Source organism: Dreissena polymorpha, chromosome 15 (genome assembly GCF_020536995.1).
Source record: "Dreissena polymorpha isolate Duluth1 chromosome 15, UMN_Dpol_1.0, whole genome shotgun sequence".
In the NCBI taxonomy this organism is placed as follows: domain Eukaryota; kingdom Metazoa; phylum Mollusca; class Bivalvia; order Myida; family Dreissenidae; genus Dreissena; species Dreissena polymorpha.
In genome coordinates, this window is record NC_068369.1 from 35,787,366 (window position 1) to 35,807,049 (window position 19,684).

General features: G+C 33.4%; 1 protein-coding gene across 1 annotated transcript in view; it reads right to left on the reverse strand.

The window, feature by feature from the left end:
• Positions 1–19,684, reverse strand: part of LOC127860629 (transient receptor potential cation channel subfamily M member-like 2) — a 40,163-nt gene that overhangs the window by 11,267 nt on the left and 9,212 nt on the right. The window contains exons 4-11 of the mRNA XM_052398842.1: positions 18,787–19,074; positions 17,509–17,683; positions 16,934–17,090; positions 16,531–16,715; positions 12,945–13,053; positions 10,741–10,762; positions 9,391–9,422; positions 7,851–7,902 (exon numbers count right to left, since the gene is read on the reverse strand). Coding sequence (XP_052254802.1) covers positions 7,851–7,902; positions 9,391–9,422; positions 10,741–10,762; positions 12,945–13,053; positions 16,531–16,715; positions 16,934–17,090; positions 17,509–17,683; positions 18,787–19,074 — 1,020 coding nt within the window. The remainder of the gene's footprint in view (positions 1–7,850; positions 7,903–9,390; positions 9,423–10,740; positions 10,763–12,944; positions 13,054–16,530; positions 16,716–16,933; positions 17,091–17,508; positions 17,684–18,786; positions 19,075–19,684) is intronic.

Consider the following 19,684-nt stretch of genomic DNA (forward strand, 5'->3'; position numbering starts at 1 on the left):
GCGAACAGAGCTTAAATTGTACGTAAAATTCTGAATAAAATGCATGTTCGACTTTTCATTTAAATTGATCTCCATTTCATCATGCGTTCCACTCGATTCACTTCACATATACACTCGAAGTTTTCAGTAAATACTAACAACCTACGGTGGAAGATAAATACAAAAATAACACCTGATACTGTTTGTTTATTTTACAAATTTAATTTGCACGATACAAAATTGTGTTAAGTGAATAATAAAGGATTGATTCTTATTTTTCGGGCGTTTATGCAGTATGAACGCTCAGGGCGAGTGTTGAAAATTCCGTCAAAGCGCGCTAGCGCTTCTCGGTAATCATGCGTTCCACTCGATTCACTTCACATATACACTCGAAGTTTTCAGTAAATACTAACAACCTACGGTGGAAGATAAATACAAAAATAACACCTGATACTGTTTGTTTATTTTACAAATTTAATTTGCACGATACAAAATTGTGTTAAGTGAATAATAAAGGATTGATTCTTATTTTTCGGGCGTTTATGCAGTATGAACGCTCAGGGCGAGTGTTGAAAATTCCGTCAAAGCGCGCTAGCGCTTCTCGGTAATTTTTTAATACTCGCCCTGAGCGTTCATACTGCATAAAAGCCCGAACAATAAGAATCAATCCTTATATTTATATTTGTCCTTTGATTTGAAACAATTAAAACATATTCGAGCATAAAAAAACAACCCAGAATTGTATGCTTTTAGGGAGGCAACACATGTTGTAATCTTAGTTTCGGGAAAGCTAGGACCCGCCCCTTAAGGTTTTGTTATTTATTATTCCTGCGCGAAGAAAAGGAGTTCTGAAGTTTTACTATTTATTATAATTACACGTAGCACATTATTGTAGAGGCTGTGGAACCCAAAATGAGTCTTAACCCGGACAAAACTAGAAAAGATTTGAAACTTACATTTTCTGAAAGGTTATAGCTTGTAGATTCTAAATTCGTAAAGTTCCCGAAAATTCCCATCCGGGAAACCTCAGAATCCAAGAAGGCGTCCAAGATGGCCGCCGTAAGTTGAGATCAGTGGTAAAATCAGAAATATCACTTTGTGAAAGGTTTGATTGGTAATAGTATTATTAAAACTCTTGTAACTTATTGGCACTAGATTGGCAAATTTATGCACCTGTTTTTGATATACTTGAGGTCAAGGTCAAGGTCATATTAAAGGTCAAAGGTAAAATTTTGAAGAAAATTAACCATTTTACCACACAGAAGTTATGTTTGCAAGAGTAAATGGTGCATTCTGATATAATCATCTTTTCGGTAGTAGAGTGCAAGTAAAACTTGTTTCTCTGCTGGAAGTTAAGCAATATCTGGTTACCAAGGTAACAGCCAGAAATCGCTGCCAAGATGGCCACCATCAACTATGTAGAATAGAGGAAAATCGTAAATTTGACTCCTCGAAAACAATGATTGAGAATGAAAATATAAATACTCCTGTAAATAATTGACATGAGATCAACACATATTATCATTTTTAATTGTCATACTTGAGGTCAAGGTCAAGGTCAAAATCATATTGAAGGCCACAATATCAATTTTAGTAGGCAATTGCCTGTTTTAACACAAAAAAGTTGCGTTTTAAAGAGTATGGTGTGCATTCTGATGAAAACATCATATTAATATTGTAGTAGAGAACAAGTCAAACTTGTGTTCCTCATGGGTCAATCTCTGGTTATCAAAGACAGCAGCTAAAACGGTTTCCAAAATGGCCACCGTCAACACTGCAGAATAGATGAAGATCATATGGGTAATACACCGAGTAAACCAGATGTTTACACAATTTGATGACCGCCAAAATTTTGAATGATCGGATTTTCCATAATTTTGATTTGTAGCACTATCTAAGGTAAGTCTTTCACGACTTTGTACTTATATTGTTGCCGTTTTAAAGATATTGTTGCATGTTTTATATGTACTCTACATTATATTTTAATTACAAGAAACTGTTAAAATGTTTAATGCTATATAGGTCATGCGATGGCATTTAGAAAGTAAGCCTTGTATGTTACGCGACTTCGTCCCGTATATTAAATGTGGTTAGTGTTTTATGGTGCTTTGTTGGTATCCATGCATATTTAAATCATATTTGTCTTGCACTCAATTTAGAGAAACAGCATGTGTTGTATATGTGTTAAATGAACGCTTTTTATAACACGAACATAGTCTAATCCATGTATATACTTTAAATGGTATGTCGCTTGTATAGTCACTGATAATAGTTCAACTATATTCACATAATTGTGTTGATTACAAATGAACCAAATTAATAATATTTAAAAACTGATACTACTTACATAATTTAAGCACTACGAACTATTGCAAAGTGGTAACATGCCCTCAAGATCATTTTATTCAGCTGTCCCGTACGTTACTATGCACTGTCCCGTATGTTATTCCTTTAAAAGGGTTTTTGAAATTGATTAAGTGCTTTATTGTTTCTTTTAATCTGTGATCATTAAGTATTGTCATACGTGTTAAAATGTAAAAGAGTACAGGTAAATCCCACGTGAAGGGGCGTTAGTGTTGCACTTTACATTCTACTCATGTACATATCTAATCAAACTTGGCCTGCTATTGTCTATAGAGCTTCATTCCGACGGATCTCTATAGATGATATAAGTGTCAAAGTAATTTGTATTTTTTACAGGATGGCTAAGTAAAAGGCGCAAATAATGCGTGAAAACAGAGAGAGAGAAATAGAACAACTTGGAGATAAGTGGCTTAAATCCGAGAGACGAAGAGTGAGGAGCTACTTTGTTCCAATGGCTGAACTCGATGATGAGAAACAGATGAAGATAAGAGAGCAAAACAAAATAAGACAGGCAAGATATAGGAATAAGAAAAAGAGATCAGGTAACAGTGAAGTCGCTGCGGCAAGTATAATTACAGATGAAAGTAATGAACCCCAACCATCAACTAGTAAAAATGCTATTACTAGTACTACAAGTGACACGGTTCTAACTGTAAAACTTCCGTGTCCAACTACAAGCTCGAAATCGACAAGTGGCAAGAAGCAAGCATCTAGAGCTTTAGCCCGGTCTTACAGAAACTCTAGAAGACAAAGTAGAAGATTTGCAGAGAAAACTTAGAAATGCACAGCGACGGCTGCAACGTCTTGAAAAAAATGCAGATGCACCAAAAAGTAAAGCCGATCACTTACTGAAATAGTCAGGCTACGACCAGAACAAGTTCCTGAAATAAGGAAGAAGTTAATATTTAGCGAATGCTTAAGTGAAGAAATAAAATCAGCTGAAGATGCACAAAAAAGAGTTGTAAACAGAAAGAGGTTGTTTATAGGATAGCATCAGGAAAGGTGATTAAGAGGTATAGAAAGAATCTGAACAGAAGAAAATCTTGCTCGAGCAAGAGTGTCTTACCAGAGAAAAAGACAAGGCTTCATGACTACAGAAAGCGTATAACTGATGAAATAGTTCAATTCCTAGAAAGAGATGACAACTCCAGGCAACAAGCTGGAAAAGGAGATGCAGTCAAGGTCGGCAATACTAAGAGTAAGATACAGAAAAGAGTTTTGAATGATTACTTGTATAATCTGCACCTACAGTTCCTAGCTTAATCTCCGGTTAAGATTTCGAGAACGTCATTCTACAAAACCAGACTGAAGCATATCAGTTTAGTGAATTTCAAATCGCTAAGTGTATGCCTTTGCTCAAAACACCAGAATTTTCGCTTCCTGCTACGTTCACTGAAATCCATGAATGTCACCACATGTACGAGTCCCGACAAGTTTGTAGAAATATACCAAGGGAATCCAGAATGTCTTCAAGAGATGTTACAGAAGGTTCCGGAAAATGGCGGAGACATCAAATTCCAACAATGGAAAAGGGTAAAACTGGCTAATGGTAAGGAAAGACTGAGAGTGGTTGAGGTCCAACAAGATAGAGGTGCATTCATAGAGATGATGACTGCAACATTTTGTGAATTCAAGAGTCATATCGAAAGAGTAAAGGTGCAGTACAGTGCAGTGAAAAATATTAAAGATAAACTTCCACATGGTCACATTTTGATACAAATGGCCTTTAGTGAAAATTACACGGGCAACACACTAGAAAAAATCCAATCCGCGTATCGGAATAACTGCAAGATAACTTTACACCCCGTTGTCATATATTTTAGAGGTGAGAATAACGAGCTGAAGCATACTAGTTACGTGCACGTGAAATAGTTTTTGAGCCATAATTCTGCGATGGTGATGAGTATTATCAATAAGGTCATGGGTGTTGTGAAGTTCTTGGTACCGAGTGTGGAATGTGTTCATTTTTGGACTGATTCACCGTCCTCGCAATATCGTAACAAATCCATATTCCATCTGATTAGCACGTTTCCAAATCTGTACGGAACCTTAGCGTCCTGGCACTTCTTCGAATGCGGGCACGGTACGGACCGTTGTGATGGGATCGTGGATACCACAAAAAGAAATGCCGATAGTGCCGTGAAGCAAGGAAAAGCTATGATACAAGTCGCCACAGACTTTTACGCTGGGCTACACAAAATGAACATGGCATCAGGTATGGCTTGATAACTGAAGATGAATACAATAAAAAGAAAGAACAGGTTGACGGTAAAAACAGTGAAATAAAACCTCTTAAAGGATCCATGATGTTGCATGCATAAGTAGGAGCAAAGGGATATGGCTCGTTGGCGATAAGGAATACTTCGTGTGCCTGCAGTAACTGCTTTGACGAGAATTCGTTCAAGGTAAACTCCCGATAAGGCTGGGAAACATGTTCTATTTCCGAGAAATCCAGAAGATTTGTCAACAATGATGAAGCTGATTAGTGCAGTACAGGACACTCTGAAGCAGTAAACAAGATAGTAGCTAAAGAGAAACCCGAAACTGTGGACATTGCATTTGAGAAATATGTAATTGCACGCTATAATGATAAGTGTTATGTAGGCAAAGTCAGTGAAATTTGTAACGAAGATAATACAATACATATAAGCTTCATGACAGAGTGTGGAAAAGTTGGAGGTCGGTATTAAGGGCTGAATGTTGAAGACAATGTATGGATCAACCCAGAAGATATAGTTCAAGTAATAGCAGATCCGATTGCTACGAGTAAAACAGGTAGGATGTTCACTTTTCCAGTAGATGTTCTGCAGCTTCTGAATAAATGATTCTGTACGTTGACACTTTTATCGACATGATCCGCTCTAGTTTGACCTGATCTAAAAGGGTTCAGAGATAATAAAAAAATAATTTACGGCACATATGCACTTGTTTGTTGACGTTATGTTTTATAGCCATATTTTCCCAAAGTGAATTACAGTCTTTTGCATAATTATATAAGCAATTAAAATAACTGACCATGATTGATAGGATATAAATTATATCAGATGACTTTGGTATAGTATTATATGCGAAGACTCTCAAAGTTGAAAATATATTAACCACGATGTCTTTGTATCAAAAATATTTTATTTAAAGGTGTTTTGTGTACGTTTTTAACGTAGTTTCGTAGTTGTTTATAAACTGTTTAAAGATGTCGTTGCAGCTGCAGTTTGTTTTATTTCTTTTGAATTTTAGACTTATGTTGTTTATATCTTGACTCTATATGATGCAAGTATTAGTAAGTGTAGTTTCAATTAAAATGTACTTGAAATGTATATAAAACGATAGATTTTCAAGCAATAAAAGATTGTTCAATTGTATGTCGTAAAAATAACGTAACCCCACCCACTTCTATAATAACAAGCGTTGTACATACCTGAATTCAGTAAAAAAAAATAAAGTTGAAACTTTAATTTTGACATTCTGTATCTTGTAATGATAATTTCCACTTCAAAATGGAGTGTAAATTATTATATTATATAACAAAATGTCATTTGAAGGCACATTGTAAAAATGTTGGACGCCATTTTCGACGCCATATTGGATTTTCAAGTTGATAAAACAAACGATAAGTGCAAACAGATTATTCTTGTGACATACCGTGAATGTAGGAAACAATTTCCACAATACAATACTGTAAATTGTTTAAATAATTGAGAAAAAAAGGCATTTTGGAGGTAAATGGCCGCCATTTTGGGCTCAATTTTGGACGCCATATTAGTTATTTTCATATGAAAACAAGCGATTTGTAAAAGAATGCTATTTGATCTTTATTTCAAAAGATTTTGGCACAAAAAGAGTTAGACTTTCAAAGAAATGATCTAATAAGTGCTCATAGTATCAAAATAGACGCCATCTTGGACGCCATATTTGATTCTGAGGTTTCCCGGATGGGAATTTTCGTGAACTTTGTGATTTCAGAATCTACAAGCTATAATCTTTCAGAAAATATAACTTTCAAATCTGTTCCAATTTTGTTCGTGTATACCCTTCCACAGCCTGTACTATTATTTGGAAAATTAAAACATCGATTGCAGCTGAAACGGTGCTGTTGAATATATTAATGCCATTATTTAAGCTTTGACGGGTGTCATAAAAACTAAATTTAGTATAAACGACACGCTCAACTCAATGGCACCTTTAATCCAATGCTAATAACAATAAAGTTTACAACGATATACACTTACAGTGTCTGTTCTTAAGGTGTTATGCATGAAACACACACACTCCGAAATACGTTTTGGATTCGTTCGATGCTTTAAACGAATATTTAACTGTAATGAATCCACCACGTCCATATAGTTTTCGTAAAATGTTTCGTTACCGAAATGACGTCACACAAGATACGTCATAAATTGCGTATTCAAGTGATGAAAATAAAATACGGAAAGCTGGTTCGGTACTATATTTTTAAAGAAATATTTGACAACAGTTACTAAGAACATTGATGGGATAAATCGAGACATCGAGAAATGAAACATCAAAGAAACAAAAGTAAACAAACGGGTAATGTTTATTCATGTTTGTTACTATATTTACAAAAGTAGTGCGGTCACGGTACTGGTCATTGTATAACTACGCGTCAGCGTCTTGAAATCATTGGTTTTAGAAGCTCCGCATTCGAATGCGGTATCGCCGGCTTACGGGTCACGCAAAATGAACTCGTTCATTTTTCTACAGAAAATTAAGTGTGAATGTAAATATATTGCGATAACGTTCTTCAAAATCAACATTAATCTTTATGTAAACAACATAATTGAGTATCATATTAAGTGTTGAATCCCAAATACATAAATGATGAATTCGTAAAGCTCGACATATTTGAAAATGCATACTTTTAAAGAATCACCAAGACGACCTGAAAAAATGCGTTACGCGTCGCCGAAGACGAAACGTATACAATCAATGCAAAGACGATATCGGCTGCGTTTTTAGGCCAACCTTTGCGACATAACATGTGTATTACATTCAACAGCGTATTGAAAGCAGTATATTATAATTAGACTCACTTTCAAATGATCGATATAAAACGTTTAATAGCACATAAATCAGACCAATTTATTTTAATGATAAGACCTAAAGGAACCGTTATTTTGTCAGAATTGTTATTTCGTGTCTGAATATAATACTCGTTACATTATTAAATGAAACAATTTCCATGTGTTCAACAAATTGTAATTGTGCCGAAATGCGAAAGAATCCTCTTAAAAGGGCATACATTTTTGCTGGAATCACAACGTCGTGACAGTAATCAATGACGTTATCACTTTTTTTACAAATGCATACTTCGAACTCGCCGATGCTCCGTTTCACATGATGTATTAACTTGGAAACACGTATACAAGTTAACAGTCAAAAACAATTACAAATTACGATACTTAAAACAGCTTTTTTCGATTCATTAATCAGTAAATTAACATTTTAACCCTGGATATTTGAGGGTTACATGCAAGAACAAGAAAACATACCTTCGTCTCCAAACCATCAACTTTCTTATTCAGAGCTTCGAAACATTCCAGACTGGAAATGTAAAGAATTAAAATGTACACAGACACTAAATTACGTAAGGCTTTAAAGGGATCTGTTTTATATATTACTCTATACTTTGCCTTTAACCATTAATCTTTATTATACACATGTAAACATTATAAATTAAATATTACACAATAATTACAAAATATATAGTTATTTTTAAACGTGCGACAAATAGCCAGTACATTTCACTTGACACGCACACATTTTTGGTGCGACCGACATAATGTGAATATAACATACATCAAAATAAATAATGCGTTAACGTGGTGTAAAACATATAGGCAATGTTATTCCAACTATGTATGCCTCTTCATACACACAAGTCTCAAATTAAAATCTTAAGAGTACTAAAATATTGAAAAGAGAAGAAACTCATTTTATGATGCGAACCCCATGATCTTTGAATGCAATCTATTTAATTCTAAATCATGTCTTCATAAACATCAAGCACCATCTGAACGATGAAATCTCATAATTGCATTCTTTAGAGCAACGACTCCCCAGCGAAAATTAATTTCTAGTTTTCGTGTTTTGCACCCATTATTTAAACCGGCCGTCTTATATTCTGTTTCAAAGACATGTAACTTTTGAGATACGCTACTAAGTCTAGCAAAACTGTGGTGTAGGCCCTTTTAATTGGTCATGAACACATGTGATCTATGCGAACACATATATTACGACCATCTGGCACATGTCTTGTGTGAATGTTAAGTGTCATCCTCGTTGAGACACAGTTACTTCGACCAGATAGACACAGCACTCGGAAATGACATTAAACATCAACTCGAATCTATGGATAGTATAGACATGAGCTTGAGAATGCTCGGAGCTCCAATAGAACCCATAGTCGGAGTAAGAGAGCACAATGTACTTCTGAAACTGTCATACATTTTTATTATAAAATGTATAAGATATTGCTTGTAAAATATGTCTATGTTAAACAACCTGTAACAAGTACTTAATTTTGTAAATAGTATTCATGGAAAAAAAACGCACTGTGTATCTATCATACATTTCAATTGTATCACATGCAGATGCATATTTATAATGCACTTATATCATAATTTGTAGATAACTGTTATTATAACATGTTCAAAATCTCCATTCTGGGGGAAATAAAGAATTTGATTGATTTGATTGATCCTCAATAATAAATTGATAAACTTACCAAATTTATTAATAAATATATAATTCAGAGTGTACTGTACTATATTAGGCATGTTTATTTATGTTAAATCGTTTTCCATATTTGTTTGATCACTGCAAACATGAATTAATTATTACTTTGCAAGTGTATCCAGTCATTTGTAGTGTCTGCGGGATGTCCAAACAAACATTTTTTTGGTAAAACGTCTTTATTCACACGCAAACCATAAGAACAATCGTTAAATACTTTAATTACGATACACCCAAGATTGCATGTATTTATCCCTACATTAACCTCACTATACAAAGCAATAAGTTCCTACGTACGCTTTATTTCTGTATCCCTCCTCCTTCTCAGCCTGTAAATATATCATATTAACCATTATTAATTTTTCGCATCAATACTGTAAGATAGTGTTTATGGAGAATGATTTCACATGTTGGAAGAGACATGAACATGGACTATTTAAATAAGACACTATATTTGCTACATTTTCTACATACGTATTGCTACATTCTACACAGATTGCCTTGTTCTTTATACAATTATATGCGCCTTTGAAAACATGTTTTAGGCGTTCATTCAACCCCACCGTTCCCGATAATAATTTGATCATTTGTTGGTACTGGCAGTGATAAGATGTACATCTCCTTTAGTAAAGAATTTACTGCAGTTGACAATGCACCAGGCGCATGTGCAAAGTAAGTGCGATTGAATATATATTATGATATTAACATAGGGAGTGTATAAAAGCGGTACTGAAGGGCACTGACAAACGCGTTCCTCGTTAAATACACTTTTTTGAATCAAATTTCCACGAATCGACACACTGGCTGATTCACGACGATTGGTTCACTTAAACAAATGTTATTTCCAAACAAAGTACAATATATATATTATATATATATATTATATTATGATTTCTGCACGTAAGATATCCATCGAGGACGTACTTTATTTAACAAACAATGCATACACGTGGTTTTTGTTAATATAATTATATACAATTAAATGTATTTTCTTGATGTTCGTGATATGCGTAGTCAAGCCGAGATTTTCCGATTCTACGACTGAGATGAGACTACACAAGAATGCAATCCAATTAATTAAGATTCAGTTACAATATCAATACACAAGAATGCAATCTTATTAATTAAGATTCAGTTACAATATAAATAAATGTCCATGCTTTCAAGTTATATTATTTTTAAGTTTAAAACGTGTGTGTTGAATTCCATAATGCTCAGCCATCGTAATATCTTTACGAACAGGCTAAAACTTCACCGACTGATACCGTTTAAATATGACTAGTACAGCGGATAATTCCTATTGTTAAATGTGTGCGATAAGTAACAGTTGTGTTGAATTACGAGCTTAAATGGATCTTACGTTTGTTGCAGAATGTTTTGGGAAGTTGAACTTGATAAACAAAAATAAACATCATGATTAGTTATACATTGATTGAGCTCGAATGTTAATATTAATATTAGCTTTGTTTTATAGCACTCGGCAATACCATTTTACAAACTTATTTCCAAATTAGTATCTATATTCAAATGTTCAATAAATGACGACACTTTGCAATAGTTCAATAAAGTACTTAAATATTCAAGTACACATTGACGGTCTGTAACGCACAGTCCATTAAGTTATATATAATATTTAAACTTACTTACATTATTTTTCAAATGATCAAGCCTGAAATGGAAGTAAAATATATTAAAACGCAATAAAATCGAGTTTATATGTTTATCCAATATTGTACGTTACTTCTTAAAACTCTATATCGTAAATGTTTATATCAATATTTCAGGAGAACAACAAAGTAATATTAGGCTCCAGAAACAACCATAAAATTATGGAAGCGTATACTTTACATAACTTATAATTTCGAAAACATTAATAGACAATAATTACTTTTGCTAGGGATATGACGGCGCTTAGTGGCTTTACAACATAAACAGTTTGCTATGTGAATGAATATTTTAAAGCCTGGTCGATTTGTATCTGCTTATTTATAAATTATAACTTACGAATGAGAGATTATTCAGAAATACTAAGGTTTTCTTAACCGTACTTTGATTGTCAAGATAATAGTCTTAAAGTTCGTATCCTTTGCAAGAAACTTTCGCAAACTAAAATAACTTTCATATTCGTTTAAGCTTTTTGGGTTTCCTTACTTCTAAAAACAACGGTAACGCGCAAGCAATTCCGTCAAAACTATTATTTCTATCATAAAACATATCGAATAATTTCCAAAATGTCTCAATTTCACAACGTCATTAAAACCGTAAAAACACGTTAGTTGTGTTTTAACTTCTTAAATACTCAACGCGAATCAATAATTTATATAAAAAAATATTATTATTTTTTAAATTCCTTCAATAAATTTGGCGACCATTCCTCGCTTTCTGTCCATGTGAATTGTGTTTCTGTGATATAATAGTTCTGCGTGCTCAGGTGTGGAGTGCATGCGCAAAATGGAGCCTACCGGGTTAAAGTGAGGTTAGTTTGAACTTACGTACAAGATGGCGTCGTGTTCATGTTGTCGTGAAGGACTAACGAATATGTTCACCGGTAAGCCACTTTATATTTATATTTTGTTCAAAATAATACGCAGTTCCAGCTCAACACTGTTTTCACTTCCTCCGGTTTTTGTTTCAAGATTGTATAATTTTATATAACAAAGTTATTGAACGAAAACCGACTTAAAATATATTGTATACTCTAAGAACATAAAATACATGACCGTATACTTAGAAGAATATAAAATTCAGTGTTTTATAATATAAAATGATATGTGTACATCCAATTTCTCGAACGACACACGGAAGAACATTACAGCTTTGTGGACGGTTTTCCATTAATATTTTTTTCATCCCGGCATCTACGATCTTGAAACACAACCCGAAGGAAGCACAACCAATGTAGTGCCGAAAGGGAATTATCATTAAAAAGACATGCAAACATAAAGTGGCTTATCGGTTGAACAAATTTGCTACTCCTTTACAAAAATCATGAACCCGACGCTATCTGGAAGAAAGTTCCAACTAACCTCACTTAAACCCAGTAAGCTCCAGTTTGAGCATGCCTCCCCCCAAACACACCTCTGGTTTTATTAACGTCTACGTATACATGTATATGGTTTTTCATACGTATATATGCGCTTTTCAGGCCTTGGAAATAAATCTACTATACAGAAAACTACACATTTTCAAACCAGGGATACAACTTTACCGTACGCTGCTCATCTATCTATCTATCTATCTATCTATCTATCTATCTATCTATCTATCTATCTATCTATCTATCTATCTATCTATCTATCTATCTATCTATCTATCTATCTATCTATCTATCTATCTATCTATCTATCTATCTATCTATCTATCTATCTATCTATCTATCTATCTATCTATCTATCTATCTATCTATCTATCTATCTATCTATCTATCTATCTATCTATCTATCTATCTATCTATCTATCTATCTATCTATCTATCCATCCATCCATCCATCCATCCATCCATCCATCCATCCATCCATCCATCCATCCATCCATCCATCCATCCATCCATCCATCCATACATCCATCCATCCATCCATCCATCCATCCATCCATCCATCCATCTATCTATCTATCTATCTATCTATCTATCTATCTATCTATCTATCTATCTATCTATCTATCTATCTATATATCTATCTATACTGTCTAACTCCCCTTGCGGGTATTAATGACAGGTCATTAGACACCTGCTTTAACGCAGAGCTAATTTATCTGCGATGCTGACTATGCATACTGCACTTAATCATTGGAAAAGAGCAATGTGTTAATATTCAAATGCAAATTATACGCTTCCATAAGTGACATCTTACTTTTCATTTGCCGTTTCTATCGAATTGTCACTGTCTGTTTCTTTCCTATTCAGATATCTGCGCTGTGCCTCTTTCATACAATCTATCCTCCACTCATCGTAAGGACTATCTGTATACATATTTAACTTCTAACTTTAAAACGAACGAACTGTTTACATATCACAACATCATTATCATTTTATCGTGATTAAACTTTTGAGTAAAATAAAAACAAAGAGCACAAATAATGTGTTATTAACTACTTTAAATTATTTTAACAATAATTGCGTTTTTAAAACAATATCAAGTTGTGGTGGTGTGTGGGGTGGGGGCGTTAAATGTTTAATTAATATTATTGTTTATATAAATTAACATTCAAAATTGAAGTGCATACTGTTAGATTTGCATTGATAGCAGTATTAGACGTCAGTAAGGTAAAATTCAATGTTTAATTACTCTTTTTTCAAGCTCAAATCAAAGATTCGTTTTGAGGTATTCATTAATTTTATCTCCAGTTTCTGTTAGATAAATTGTATAATGTTCTCAATTTAGTTATTGTCTTGATTTAATAATAGTTGCATAGTTCTAAAACAATAGGCTGTTTGTCTCCACGGAGAAAAGTGGACCTCAAGTGTTGTTAACTTTACAATAGTTACGAGTCGAGTCTTATGTTTACCGAAAGCATTTTCTGTACAATTGATTTTATCGAAAGTCTAAGGCCTATTATGACACACTCGAGCATTATGTTTAAAAATCATTCCGGAAAATTGAACAGTGTAATGTTAAAACGCGCTCTATTAAATTATAGGGAAATAAATGTTCAATGTTATATATACATGTATAAAACATGAACTATTATATGCTGATATTAAATATATAATATTATTAAAACTGAACGTTTACATTCGTGAAATGTTTAAATTTAGCGGAGTCTCTTAGAACGTAACATTCACTTGTGTATATTTTAAAATGACGCAATATTGTTTCTTTTATTGTCTTAAAGAATTTTTCGTCATGGGCTCTATTATTTAAATTTACTTGACGCCATCTTGATTTGTTTCGGTTAGAGTACCTTTCTTGAATGTTTCATGCGCTTTAACCAATTTATGCCTAGTGGACTATTCCATCCTTCTTAATTGGATTAATGTATTTCCAAAATTAGGGATGTCTAGTATATTTATATTTAGAATATTTCTTACAGAAATTCCTTTAAGCAAACAGCGCAGAACCTGATGAGACGCCGCGTCACGCGGCGTCTCATCTGGATCTACGCTGTTTGCCAAGGCCTTTTTTTAGACGTTAGGCATAAATGGGTTAAAACTCATAATAATAACATTCTGCAAGAGGCGTGAAGCGTGTTAGTGTTCCTAAAAGATATGATGGAGAAATGGCCATGAATATGCCCTACGGCTTGCGTAGTTTTTTTTAAATAACATAAATAATTAGCAAACATTATATTTTTTATTAAAAAGCATTTTCTGTCATTCAACACATACATAAACAAAACTAAGCACTGCAGATCCACTAAGCCACAATCCGTTGTTTTAAAACATTTCATAACTAAATCGAGTTTGGCACGTTTGTTTGAGCCTTCATTGAACAAGATATTCCTGTTTGTGTGGTGCGATAAATAATAACCCGACTTACCAAACTGATATCAGAGATGATGACAAAACATGCACTCGATATACATGGTAAATGTGTGTTTGTAGTTATACTTTGTTAGCGTCATATAAACAATAATATTCGGCGATGAATACCGGATTTCACTTTTAATTACCCATATTTTAAAATATCTATGCCAGTTGGTTGTTTACTAACCATTTTACTTAATTCTTATACTTTGTATATTATATAGTGTTCACATACATCAAAGTGATATAAAGGTGTACATAAATGTTAATTCCACAAACAATACAAACACTTAGTGCTTACGAGGGAACTTATATTGATGACGTCGCTAAAAAAATCACCGGAAACAAGTGTTATGCGGCCACAGAGAGTGATTATCAGTGGTGATTAATGGTTAAAAAACTTACTAAGAGTTATCAAAAAGTTTTGTTTTAATCTCTTCTCTCACTTGTTAGGCAATGCTTTTATTTCCCATAATTTCACGACTATTTGTCTACGAATTTTATCAACGGTTGGTACAAAAGAATATCCATATTTCGTGAATGTTTACTAGAATGTTATTATATTAAACCACGAAGTACATTAACCGAGCAGTGTCAAAAAATAAAACACCAATATCACTAACATGATTTAATTGTGTTAAATCGTATTATTATTCAAGCGGCAAGTACTCTATGAAAACTCACTGGGGCGAAAGGACAGGAATATGCCCGTGTTAAACATCTAAGGATACTGCATTTACAGCTTGTAGCGAATTCGTATTAACAGTTGAAGTGATGACAGAAAAATATGCAATTAATTAGACAATGTCATAAATGTATATTAAATCAAACGGCAATACATCTCTTAAACATTATTTAGGGAAACAACTGAAACTATACGCGCATGTCAACCTAATAGAGATGCTGGAGTTACATAGAATTATCATCATACGTATTCGACATCGAACGCGGAAAGTCATTATTATTGAAAATGAATTAACTGCCGAAAAAATCAACGGGGTGGAACGCCCTTTCAAAACGAAAATACATTAGCAAGTGCCTTAATAATTATCACCGGGAAATATCTCCAAAAATGCATGTGAACGGAAAGACCTGACAACTATGCACACGTATACCAAATAGGGATGCTGCATATTAAAGTTTTTTCCACTTCGGATGATGAGTGTATTTGATCTCGCTCGGATTCGAGTAGTAACATAGTAATAATCAAACAGCAATTACTCTCTGAATAATCTTTGGACAATAGCGACTTGAACATTATGCACATGTCCACACTATATGGATGCTGCATGTCAAGTGTTTTCTTATTCCGATCATTAGCGTCTTAGATCCCGCTCGTAAACGAAACACGAAACAAATGACGGACCGAAATACTGATAATCGGATGGGCGGACCTAGAGAAGGGCGGAAGTGAGTATCAGTTAATTTTTTTCAGACCCAAGCAATATAAATTCTTCAAAATTATCATTCGAATTTAAGGACAAAGTGGCGATAATATGCTCACCCTTTCGGTAGCATAAACATTCACAACATTACGCAAATTGATGATAATTAAATTCATTAATATACGCAATGATCACAACTTAAGTATCCAGGTTGCTAAGTGTTTCGCATTTAAATCTATAGATTTAATCTAAATTTGTGAAAATCAAATTCTGTAATATGTCGTGAAGGCCGTTGAACTCTTTATCCGGTGAAAACATGGGTACGTTGAAGTTCCCGTATATTGTGAAATGCGTTTGGGCGTTTTATACAACAAGCTCAATATGTACACACCTTGGTAAATACTTTTGCGATTTGGAAATCATCATTGATTGAACAGTAATGAGTGTGCTGCACGTGCGCTTCGAGTTGATGATCGAAACAAACAACGCGCATTGAAGTATTTTGAATTACAAACTTGTCTTTGACCGTATAGTTTAAAATAACAGTAAGTAGCTATATGTATGTTACATCATTTAATAGGTACTTACGGAAAGGATCATCTAAGGGCTTTAGTGTACACTTATGTAGACACCATTGGAAAAGCTTGTATATGTGCCAAAATACATTCACAGGAGGGCATAGTACGGGCCGTAGTGCGTATTCCTTGACGATAACGTATCTCTGGAAACACCAAATCTTGTCTGAATGCTCATGGATTCTAGTAAATGTGTAACTGAAAAAAACAACACACAATCAATTTAATTACTATTTATTTCATTAACTCAAGATCGGAAATCGACGTACTACTGCGAACATTTTTATTTAATTATGATTATTCAATTATTAACATATCATGACACAACATGCTTTTTGAGCTATTCAAATATAAATAAATCAAATATCACTTATCTATTCAATTTAGTGTAAGTTCTTTGAAGTATTTCTTAATACCTAAACATTGCAATCAGAAGGTTGAGAAGCAGGATATTTGAAAACAACAGGTAAATTCCCATCATGAAGGGACCTACAATCCTGCCAGTCTCGGTTAGGCAGCGTTCACTTGTTCCGTTCGTCCATAAGCTAGAGTCATTTGTACAATCCGTTGAATCTTTTAGAAAAAAATGTTTATTAATCGTTATGGCTGGAAGTTTGCACTGATCATGTTTAACTATCAAATCCAAGAGTGATTGATTTATGATATGTATGATAAATAATTTTATAGGATACCTAAACTGACGATGAGTATTATTAGTATTATTGTTATTTAAATTATTAGTATAATTATTATCGTTTTTCTTCTTCTTCTTCTTAGCACTATTAATATCATCATTATTATTATTAATATTATTATTATTATTATTATTTGCGTATATCAAATATAAAAGGCATTTATCAGCATCTATCTACATATTTGGTTGTTTTAATCTAAATAAAATGCACAATCATCTGTATGTAAGGAATTGATGCACTCACGTCGAATTTAAGTTTGTTACATAGAGGCGACTTTTCTTTTAATTAATAAGTACCTTCCATATCTTCTAGAAAGAGTTCCCCATAAAGATTCCAGTAAGGCTTCCTTATTATTTGTATAGCAGTTTCCCAAGTTACAGGAGAATCGGCGTAGAGAATGGAGTACGACGCAATGGCGTAAGCCAATACAATCACAGCCATAATAACCAAGAAATACAACAGGTCTTGTACCTAAAATTCAACAATGATATAACTGAGGGAAATCGCACACTGATTTGTCTAGTTCATCATGCATTTAAGACATAACAATATAAAATTACACCACGAGAACAAAAGCTATTGAATTTTCTACAGCAAGTTTAAGTGTTGCATATCTCGGACAAAACGATGCAACATTGGTGCACAAATAACTGTTTTATTTCACTTAAATGGGTTGCGAATACGAGTGAAAGATTATAAAGTTCATATCACCCTAGGTCGAGTGAATTGATAAGGTTTTATAACGTCACCCGGAATTATTTCCAAGTTGTTTGAACATGTTTATAAATCAATATACGATAGGTAAACAGAATCATAGTATGATCAAAATTCGATATGTTTAACAAAAGAACAATATCCTTAAAAACAATATAATGTTATACTTAAGTAATATCGATTAATAATCGAGAGCACTAGATATTAGATCAAATAACGTTATATAAATGGTGTCATTATGCTCGACCTGCTATAATATGTTAAGTTTTCGTAAAAAAGCAGCACATGCAAACAAATAACATTTGTTAATGCAGTTTCAGATGGTATTATCATTTCATCTGTCGTCAAATACAATGAATATTTTCGTTGTATGGCTCCGCAACTCATGAACATGCGTTTAAGATGACATCAGAGAAGATAATTATACCTTCTTTTACCTGACAAAACGCAAACACATCGGCGTCGTTTCAAATTTCCTTACATATTATTGCATTTTCTGTTCGATTCGGGAAGCATACATAAGATACCAATTTTGCGGCTATGTATCATGTTAAATGTTGACAAATTATTCTTGTTCATAAATTGTTTTCATTAAAAAAAGACAAAATACAACTTCCCATAAGTATACCACCGGTTATTCTATGAATTTTGATTTTTTTTTTGCTTTCGTAATAATTTCATATATCACACATTAATTGTTTTTAAAGAACTCTTATCGACAATATTTCTCTAACGAAATAATTTAAATTGATTTGAGATCTTTAGATTAAAAGCGTGTATAATGTAATCAAATTATCGACCTTTATTTAATATTGCTACATGTTATATGTATTCAGCAATTTAAAAAATAATACACTCACCATCCCTCGAATTATAATTAGTTTAGGGCCAAGTATTTTCTGAACAGAGAATATGTGAACGAGTCTGAAGAAGAACACAACAAAATCGACAGCAAGCACGACTCTTGGCCAATCAACCGACGTGCCTCGAAATTGTATGAATCGCAGACCGAACCCTAGTAAAAACATGACGATCGTTAATAAATCGATGCGGTTCCATCCTTCCAAAAAGTAATTCTTCAAATTTCTGATTCGCTGTACACATGGAATAGCCTTCTTATAACCAGACATCTGACACGTTTGATGCATCTACAACAAACAATAGCAGACTCATTCATCGTTTATGACTATGTTTGATCACCGGGGAAAATCAAGTCGCCATATTGTTTTCAAAACAGGCGTTTATGAAAATGTTAAAATCCATTTAAAACAAATAGGACGATTGTAAGTACAAACGTCTTCCTGTTTGGTTTCGTGATACTCGCAATTTTAACAAGGGCATACAAATACGTGTTAACATACTTGAAATTTAAATGATTTATTAATACATAAGATCAACAAACATAACATCCGTTTAGTTTTGTTTTTGTTTGCGATAGTACAACGTATTTAAATTAAACATATACATGCATTTCTTACTGTTTTAAGAACATAAGCTTTAAGTAGTTACAAATACAGAACCAACTTTGGTGAAACTTTGCATGCATAAAAAGGCAATATGGGGATTAAGTACGGCCTTTTATTTTGAACCTAATGTGAATGATCAGGTCACGGTTGCTAAAAATAGAAACAAAAACTCACACAAAAAATAATACGATAACTAAAAAATACTAAGGGGGCTTTGATGAAATTTTGTGCACATATAAAGTTCATAATGCAGATTATGCAGTGCCAAATTTCTAACCTTAGTTGAAAGGTG